Below are 10,473 nucleotides of genomic sequence, written 5' to 3' on the forward strand. Positions count from 1 at the left end.
TCGGAGACGCTGTGTCTCATGCCTCGTGTACCGGGTGTAACACCACGTTCAAACTCACTTAAATATTGATAACCTATCTAACAACTAGACACTTGTAGTCATATATAGGCGTTGCCGACCGCAGTGCCGTATTGTGTCTGTTCACATTTCTCTGTATTTGAATATGCATTCCTATACCAGTTTATTTGGCGCTTCAGTGTACATCCTTGTAGCCAATGGAATCTCTTTCAATAATGCTGCGTGCTCGTTTGAATGAAGTCTAGATAACGAGATGCTGTAAGTCGCTGCGGTAAGAAAACAGACACAATCAACTGATTGTCTTTCGAACCACACAACAGACACTTACAGAGAAGCTTTCGTGAAAGTGTGTGTCCACAAAGATATGTTGGCTTTCGTCGTGTCACCGCCGTGACTTAGGAGTGTTTTTGACACCGTCGGGAGTGAATGATGCTATGTCACTAAACAGTATTAACGGGAACATACCGCAATTCCAAATTTGGCAAAGGCTAAATTGAAATCGTCAAACGTCATTTTTTTCGCGTAAGTATTGAATCCACTGTAAATGATAGGGACAGAGTCCGTGAAGACATGATGTCCACCATATTCTCGCATGTGTAACAGTGTTACGTAAAAACAATTCTGCCTATGCGTGTTTAAGGACTAGATTCAACCGAGGTAATGATGTGTTCTACTCCATCCACACTCTGTTCATTTGCACGTTCAGATGAATTACGACTGCTGTGCAATTCACCACTCCCACACAGTTTAGTGTAAACACTCTTGAATCTGGTACTCTGCGGTTAAGAAACTGTCTACCATATTTTCTACATGCAGCAGCGTCTCCATTGGAAAACCCATACGAAGTACCACATCAGCATACTCACCGTAAGTACGTGTAGGTGCAACAGAATTGGCCAATAAATCACAACCACAATCACAATTGAAAAGCTGAATTATGCAAACTCATTCGCAACTTAATAATTGAATTTCAGATTAAAAATTAAAATGGATGAATAAACCCATTGCAACTGTAGGAGCAATATGTGAAACGAAATTTACATCTGCAACCATATGTGTCTCTATAACCAATAAAAAACTGAACAGAAATATCGAAAGTTCCATTCGAAATAGCCCATGTTACGACCTCGTAAAAAAATTTACTATTCCTCCTAAACTAGCCTGTTGTCCCACCTAACGTAGTACACCTCATAGATTTTCCATACGAAATAAAATGTGAAAAACGCAATTGGACAGGCATGCACCTATGTCAGGGGTTCACACTGGGCAAGAATGCACAGTCCATAAATATAAACAAGCATCACTTTCAACACAAGTTTGCAATTTTTAAAATGGCATATGTATGGTTTTTTCTCCGGAAATGAAAACAAGATTTGTTTACACTCTTCTAAACCTCATAATTTGTTAAATACGTAAACTATTAAAGGATGGCAACGTCGCCTGTAAAATCTCCTGTGTGACATGCGTTTACTGATGATGATAGAAAAATTGTTGACCGCTTAGCGAAAGAAAAATAATTTAATAATTCTGTACGCCCGCAATTTGAGGATGATTCTCGATGGAATCGTTAGTCGCGGCTCAGAATAGGTATTTACGTTAGCGAGAAAGTGCGACTAGGTTGTTTCATGATTACCGTTAGTTTTACGATCTAGAGGAAAAAATTGTGTCTCGCTTTAGATCGGTATGCAGGAGGCAGAAGGCTTCTCCGATGAGCTGATCTGGAGAAAACTATTATTCCTTTTATGTTTTAACCGTGAACGCGGAGAGTTAAGTATTGCAAGCTCCTGAAAATGATGAGAATTATACTCGCTTAATTTTTATGTACCGCTCAAGCGTCGATATTGACACAGTCCAAGCCAGCCAGGAATTAATCCGTTTTAACTTAGCTTCTTTTGCAGCCTCGAAGAACAACTAACCTCCTTTGCCTTCAGAGATGCCATAGGACAATACTAATTGTGAACACAGATTTCTTAACTTCAGTGGTTGTTATTAAATAATGAACGGATGTACATGTGGACATCTAATATGAGTGGACACGGAACAAAAAAGGTCTAATGAACGCCTCACAGGTTCCCATCTGCCAGGCTGCAACCAAACAATGTCGAAGGCAGCATGAATATGGTGCTCCATTGTCTCCACATCTGGAATGGGCTCTGCATAAACGAAACTTTGGAGATGACCCCATAACCAGATATCGCACGGGTTGAGATCCGGTGAACGAGCAGTCCATGCAACTGAACTCCTTTGTTCGATCCATCATCCAGAAAAGACACGATTGAGCTGCTTCCGGATGTTAACGGCGATATGGGCTGGAGCACCATCATGTAGCAGCCATATAACCCCTCGAATCATCAACGACAAAGTCATCCGCAAGAAACGCCGACAGTTCCGGACTGTTAAGCGAAGTGCAAAGAAGACTGGTCCCAGAATGCGGTCCCCAATTATCCCGGCCCACCCATTCCGGCTGCACCGATGCTCATGATTCGCTGTCACCATACCATGGGGGTTCTGCATACCATCCAACAGATGACTGTTATGAAAGTTGAAGACGACCCTCCACGGAAAGGTGGTGTTATCTGTGAATAGGATGGATGACACTTATACCGGAATCGTTGGTTCGTGAAGAAACCAGTGACAAAAGTCCTCCCGATGCGGAAAGTCTGTCGCTAGTGAGCCCTGCACACGCGGTAAGTGATAAGGGTAGTAACAATTGTCATGCAAAATGTCCCACATGGTTGGCTGGCTTGATCAGTACTGGCTGGCCAACTGCCTGGTACTGGCACGGCGGTCACTTTCCACATGTTAATCACGTTTTCCCTCAAGGCTGGGGTCCGAACATTTCGGGTACATCCTTCATGATTTTCTGCTTCCAGAAACTATCCTATCTCACATAAACGGCGTAACACTGTTGCGTATATTAAATGCTGTAGTTGTTGTCTCCTGATATAACCTTGCTGCACGCTGCCCGTTGCCATTTGCGTTTCCGTAAGTAAGTCCCATGTCGGCAAGCTCTATATTCGAATATGGAACCATTGTGTACAACGCTGTATCACATCCACGATAAGGTGAGTCAGCAAGAGAAGTGAATTGAACACAACTTTACCAATTACTATGGCAGGAGAGGCCGCTAGGGCATGACGTATGAGGAACAGCACCACCCTCTAGGAGGAAACCATATATACTGTACCGTGGCAGCGTGGTACAGCGCGTATTAGACCGCAGTCTCTGTCACAAAGTATGATTAAATAAATGGTCTCTAACATGAAAACCATGTATTTTCGGACGTAAGTTCATTAGATCATTTTTTCCGTATCCTGTCAGCGATCAGTCACTAGAGTTTGTACACAGTAGTTAACAGTAGTTAAAATCGCCCTATATATATATATATATATATATATATATATATATATATATATATATATATAGTGTTAATTGAAGACACTGAAATATCTCGAAAAATATATCAAATCAAAAAAGTTATAAATTCATGTTGTTCGGCTTGGAGAGGGACATCCAACAATATCACACTCGACTCACCACACAACCTGTGCGTGGATGGCGGTGGGCAACTTAAAATTCTTCAGTGGAAACACCTGTTTTTTTATTGCCGATTACGATTCTATGGCTAAATTTACATATGGTTTGTGTGATGCATTTTCTTTCTTTTCTCCACAGATAGCGCTCTAATCGGAGGAATAAAAATGGGTACACAATCGTAATTTGCCACGCATTACTCAATAGCCCTTGAATATCCAACGGCACGTGGGACCCCACCTCCATGCTGCGAAGGTAGGACAGGCCAGTATTTCATAACTTCTAATTTGAAACCCCATTCTCAACGTTGTATTCTTCCGAAATATCGAACAGGGGCTACTAGAAGCGCCACTGTAGCCGTGGCTCGAGGCGAGCGCTACTGTACTTTTCCAGTTACTGTATGAGTTCAAATGTAGTACCGCCTTCTTCAATGCACTTACTGATCCGCTTTACAAATGATCGTATACAGGACAGAAGCATATAAGCTGGAATGTCACAACAGGCGTTTCTGATGCGGTCGACCATGTGTTTACGGCCTGTCGACACTTGCCGGTACACCTTATCTTTTAAATACCCTAATATAAAGAAATCTGGTGACGTCAGACCCGACGACGTAGCGGGCCAGTTAAAAGGACCACGTCTGCGTAACTGTCGACCAGTGTAAAGGCAGTCTAATAACTCCCATGCTCCAGTTGCGTAATGCGCTGAGCAACCGTCATGCTGAACCACATACGTTGTCGAACGTCCAGACCAACATCCTGCAGCAGTACCGGTAGTTCCTGCTCCAAAAACGTTCGATATTTGCGTCCATTCAACATGCTGTCGAGAAAATACTGACTAGTGATTCAGTTCCCCATGGTGGCACAACATACACTAACTGACCAAGTAACTTGATGTCAACCTGCCATATCCAGTAGGTACTGCCGACGCTCCTGTAATGCATGTTATGCCAGTTAACACTACCATGTTTTGTGAATGTAGATCATCGGAAAATAGTACCTCGGCAGGGACGTGGGGGTCGTTTCCATTTGTTTGCTTGCTCATTCACAAGACACTACCTGGTTATGGAAATCGGCGCAATGAAGTTCTTGATGCAGTGACACGAGGTATAGATGATGCAGTATTGTAACAATTGTACGTACGGACATACCGGAATCGCGGTGTAATTGCTGGGCGCTTATATGTAGGTTGTGCTGCACTGCCGCTAGTACAGCCATTTCATTAGCTTCGTTTCCTTTTCCCGGTGTATACGCTGAAATCAGACGTAAAGGCGTTCACCAAGTTGTAAAAGAACTAACGAGAGCGAGCTTTCTCTGGGAAGCGCTCGGCATGCAGGGACAGCAGCCTCAAAATTTCTCCTGCATTCTCCGTAAAACAGGAACGTTTCAGTATTTTTCTTTTGTGGTTGTAACATTCATCGTCCACTTGCACATCCGTTTTCCAAATCATAGGAAGGTGTGCAGGCAATAAACGCTACGCAAGTATTGTAATATTTAGAGTCCATCTCTTCTGCGTCCGCACGATACGTGAGCTCCATTCGCAGTGTACTGCCTTTTATGGTACGAACGTACTTCCCTACACAGCCACGGTGCCGTGTCGCGTAGTCTCCTGTTCGATATGTCGGAGGAACACAACTTTGCGAATGAGGTTTAGAACTACAAGCTACGATATACTGACCTGCCCTACCCTTGCAGCATGGAGGCGGAATCGCTTGTGCCATTGGATATTCAAGGGTCTCTGAGTAGCATGTTTAAAATTTAAAAAATTTCGTGTGACTAGGGCCTCCCTTCGGGTAGACCGTTCGCCGGGTGCAACTCTTTCGATTTGACGCCACTTCGGCGACTTGCGCGTCTATGGGGACGAAATGATGATGATTAGGAAAACACACCACCCAGTCCCTGCGAGGAGAAAATCGCCGACCCAGCCGGGACTCGAACCCTTAGGATTTATATTCTGTCGCGGTGACCACTCAGCTACTGGGGCCGGACACGTTTTAAGTTACGATTGTGTAACCATTCCCGTTCCTCCAAATACAGCGTCATCTGTAGCGAAACGAGGGAAATACTTCAGACAAAACGAATGCAGATTTTGCTGTGGAATCGTAATATGCAATAAAAACCGGGCGTTCCCATTGAAGGTTTCAAAGTTGCCCCGCCACCCACGAACAGGGGGTGGGTGTGCGGTGGCAGATCAAGTGTGCTATCGTTAGATGTCGCCCTCCGAGACAAACGAATTCGAATTATAACTTTTTATGATCTGATAAATTGTTTTCGAGATATTTCAGTTAAAATGACATCATATAATTTTCTGTCTGTGATTTTAGATCGGCTAACAACAGACTTGTTTGAATTACTAATGCCTATCGTGAAACAGAAATGCCACGTAATGGGAATTTTTTCAACAGCGTTATTTTTGCAATTTGCTCGTACTGTGTTTTTAGGTCTACTGCAGAATGAAGGAACAGTGATGGAGCTTTGGATAGAAGTGGCGTGCAGAGTGTGATGAGATTAGCGAGCAAGTTGGAGACATCCTGGAGTGTCCGGCCCTCTTAAGGAAATCTGATTGGGGCGAGAGCCATCCCCCAGGGCGCCGGCGATACATGTATATAAGAAGTGGGCCCTACAGCCGAACGTACAGTGCCGTAAGCACCTCTCCGCTACACTCCACTCTCTCTTCACACAGGTGAGTACTCTGTTCTGCAACCTTGTGTCTGGCCGGCGACTATTTGAATTTCCACACACTACATCACGTAGGAGGCACCTCTGCCTCCATCTTCCTTACAGGTTCCACACAGATCAGTCAAATCAACTACGCTTATTCTGGAGCCACGTCTAGTTCTCTGATTGGGTGAACGAAATCGTATCCATCTAGTCCTTTCAGCTTACTTCTTGAAACTTCTTCTTCTCTCCAAATGGCTCCATTCATTCTAGTTGTTAGAATGGTATTGGTCGGGCGATATTGTACCTTTAATATTTTACGAACATTTAGGTTTCTCTTCAGAATGTGAATACTGATAGCTTCCATGTAATTACACCGTCGTTTTCTGAATTTCTTAGATCTCTTCTCTTTATACACTTTGATTAACGTCTCAAATTCACGGCTAGCTCTCAGAAAGCGTTCGTCTAACGACTAACCAGTGTTGTTTGGACACTGGAACTCTTCTACGCATCAGCTGGCTTTTGCTCCTAACCCGAATTGTGACACCAAGGTATTTCTATAAAATGACTGATGTCAACTGTGACTCACTAATGTTATAGTCATAGGTTACTACTCTTTTTTGTTTTGTGAATGCGTAATTTTACATTTCTGAACATTTGAGTCGAATTGTTAAGCCCTGCATCACTTTGACATCTTGTCATTATTTGAATGAAAATTAGTGCAGTTTTCTTCAGACAGTACTTATTATGGAGATTTATACAATCTGCATGAAGTCTTTAGTTTTGTAATCACTTCTGCTACGTATCTTGTACAAGAGTGTGACCTGTGCTTTCTTCAAACTACTGGCTATAGTTATTTGCCGAAGCATATAGAGGATATAATGCTTAAAAGAGGGACTAATTTACTCGTGAATTCCATGTTGAATCTTATTAGAATTCCACAGGGCCCTGTAGATAGAGGAACTAATTCACTCGTAAATTCCATGTGAATCTTATTAGGATTGCATAGGGACCTGTAGATTTGTTCAGATTTTCACGGTCCCTTGCTGGCGGAACATTTGAAAACAAAGTTCAACATTTCTGCTTTTTCTTTGCTGTCCTCAATTCAAGTTTCTGTATCATCCATTAAGATCTGGGCACTAACTGTGGTACACTGGCACCCTCCTCATATGAACAGATTTTCTTTGGATTTTGTTACAGGTTTGTTTGGATAGATATTACTGCATTAATTGTTGCTGTTTCGACAGCCAAAAGCGCCGAGTATAGCATTTGTCTATCTGTCGCCCTTTTTCTCTGTTTCATACCTATTGTGCAGCACTCGCTGTTACTTCGTACAGGGTTGTCAGAAACAGTCTGAAAAACTTGTAAGGATATTGCAGCGGAGGCTGTGCTGAGAAATAACTGTTCAGAAAAACAATCGATGCACTGCCCCGGTTCTGAGTTATTTAGCATTGAACTTAGCGAATTAGGTAGCTGTGCGCGCAAATTCAAGCTGCCTGCCAAATACAATTAGTGTCCTTTGTTCTCACAGCGTAGATGGTAGCGCACTAGACTTATCAGCCTTTGGTTCCGATCCTTACTGCCGCTCCATGTTCGATTTTTGTATCGCTCTCTTTTCCGGTTTTAGGAAGCCAACGGAAAACAGCTTTCACGATACAGTCCCGGCGGTCCCCTTGAATTTGCGTGTGCAATGCTAATTCACTCGCAAAAGGCACAAAGTATTAAATTTTTTCTTAACAATTATTACTCAGCTCAATCTAACCTGAAACACGCTTACAGGGTTCTGAAACTGTTTCTGACCATCCAGTGTATACGATGGACCGCACAACGTGTGCCGCTGAAATTACTTATGACCATCCATTCTTTTTCCACGCTCCTAGTTTGATACCACTGTCCATTCCCACATTTCCTTTCGTGATTATAATGACAATAATTATCATGTCTTACAGTATCAGTTAGTTGCCTCAGTGTCACTATATAATAATAATAATAATAATAATAATAACCACAATTTCAAACACATAGAAGTGTTACGACAAAATGTTCGCCTACAGCAAGGGGCAAATATAATCTGCTTTTGCCTTTCCCCTTTGTTGCGGATGATGTTTGCTGTATGGTGCAGGTTATTGTAAAGTACTGGAACCTTCTTGAATGCACTACCGTGATGATCGTCTCGAACCTCAGCAGTCCATGTAGGTTCAATGGTTTCCACGTTTTTAACGCCCACAAGGCACTTTATGTGGCTCAGTTCATTGTTTGTGCGTCAGATGTATTCCACGACGACAACACTCTTGCTCTTACAGCCTTCATCTGTAAGCTGCCTCTCCCTACTTCAACTTTTATCAGCATGATACCACCCACAGGGGGAGTCGCTTCACTTTGATTAAACTAGCACAGTATACTGTATGCTGTAATACCAATGTGTGCGTCATCATAACTGTGTTAATTTCCAGTTAATGAATGGGTGTCTGAAACAACAATAGTTTGTACCCAAAAAACCGTTTCATAAAAGTTCGTGACAAAGCCACTTGTCATTGTGCATAAGTCCTATATAGTATAAAATTTCGTTTCAATTTTCATTTGCATAGTGGTCATTGCATTTTGATTGAAGCTATGATAAATGTGATTATGATTTATAAATGAACATGTTTCAAGTCTCCTTCTCTATCTTCTAAGCTCGTATACCAGAATCCCTGTAATGTTGCACGGGTCAGCCGAAACTCGTTACGAGGCCTAGCATGGCCTCAGATTTGTTTCCACTATGCTTTTCATTGTTCCAGTTACATTCTGGCCAAAAAAGAATATCCCTCACACACAATGACAGGCAGGCTGGCAAGCACACCCACACAGGGTTTTTTCTAATTTTCTTCTGGTTCTGTGTCGGCACAGAAATACAAAAACATTTTACTGTCGTCCTTCCCACACCATACTTTTTTATTCTGTCGAGGATCTCTGAGAGGTTATATCATATTTTATGTGAGTCTCCCCTGCTAAACGATGAAAGGAAACAAAATGTTTCCATAGCGTCTGGCTACCTATGGCACAGCTCATGGTCACACAACTAATCGCCACACTTGTATTTCACAGGAAGAAATAAGTCTCGAAAAACAGGGACTAGGGGTAGTTTATTAAGATTAGCAACGCCGTACAACGATAGGCTCTTAAAATATGAATAACTCCAAACCAGAAAATGTTGTGTGCTACAAGACAAGGTTCACAACTCAGATATTATGAACTGTTATTAATCACTGACATCATAGCACACACCATTTTGGCCTATGTGACATACTGAAGTCAGAATAAACAAATCAGCTTTCTTCTTTCAATGGCATTTACAGTGGAGATTCTTCTCATTTTTTTATGATAGCAGCAGCATTCAATTTCCTGTGTAAGTTTCGGATTCGTAACTTCCAAGTAAGGGTTCCACGTTTGAGGTTACAATCAAATGTCCCCTTCAGGAGAGTTCCGTTTCAGAAACGGTGTACAGTGTTTCAATGCAGTTAAACGAATGTTCTCTAAAAGCTAAGATCTGATTTATCACCAACATCTTTGCCTGACCTCTTAGCCTTACATTCGACGTTTCTCACAGTAACGCTAGCCTCACCTGCACATACTATTCTTTTAATGTTGCCTTACCTTTAGAGTCAGATGTTAAGTTAGGTGAGTAAGAGAAGCAGGGGCCCTAACACTGAGCCATGTTGCAGAGATGGCCGCCCGCCGCTGCTGCCCCCTGGCGACGCTCCTGGCAGTGCTGTTGGTGACGTCATGCCTCGCACCGCCAGCGGACGCCAACGCGGTCAGCGTCTGCATCCGCAACTGCGCGCAGTGCAAGAAGATGTTCGGCCCCTATTTCGAGGGGCAGCTGTGCGCTGACGCCTGCCTCAAGTTCAACGGCAAGATGATGCCCGACTGCGAGGACGCCGCCTCCATCGCGCCCTTCCTCAACAAGCTCGAGTAGCCTCTGCACGGCTTCTGTCTCAATAAAGTCTGTCTTCGAAGCTAACATTCGCCAGCTTCTTTATCCCAACCAGTTACCTGCTCTCCCTCGTGAGCTGCCCGCACACTCATAGCAAGAAAGTGACATCCAACAGCCACGTCACAGCTCCCATCGCAAGCCTCTACGTCTTCATAATAACAATAATAATAAATCCTAGAGAGGATTGGGCTAATATCATTCTCCAGTTACTTCAGCAGTAGGGGGTGATGCTACGACTTACCAGATAAAACTTAAGGAGGTCATCAATACAATAGAGGAGAAGTCGAT

General features: G+C 43.0%; 1 protein-coding gene across 2 annotated transcripts in view; it reads left to right on the plus strand.

Annotated features, from left to right (window-relative positions):
• The window catches only part of LOC126266900 (eclosion hormone-like), a 33,165-nt gene extending 22,897 nt beyond the window's left edge, over window positions 1-10,268 (plus strand). The window contains exons 1-2 of one of the 2 annotated variants that reach the window (XM_049971568.1): window positions 6,184-6,234; window positions 9,914-10,268. In XM_049971568.1, coding sequence (XP_049827525.1) covers window positions 9,916-10,167 — 252 coding nt within the window. In that variant the 5' untranslated portion in view covers window positions 6,184-6,234; window positions 9,914-9,915 and the 3' untranslated portion in view covers window positions 10,168-10,268. Of the gene's footprint in view, window positions 1-6,183; window positions 6,235-9,913 lie in introns of those variants that run through there. The other variant, XM_049971571.1, reaches the window with a different exon arrangement.
• Window positions 10,269-10,473: the final 205 nt, after the last annotated feature.

Source organism: Schistocerca gregaria, chromosome 4, assembly GCF_023897955.1.
Source record: "Schistocerca gregaria isolate iqSchGreg1 chromosome 4, iqSchGreg1.2, whole genome shotgun sequence".
Lineage (NCBI taxonomy): Eukaryota > Metazoa > Arthropoda > Insecta > Orthoptera > Acrididae > Schistocerca > Schistocerca gregaria.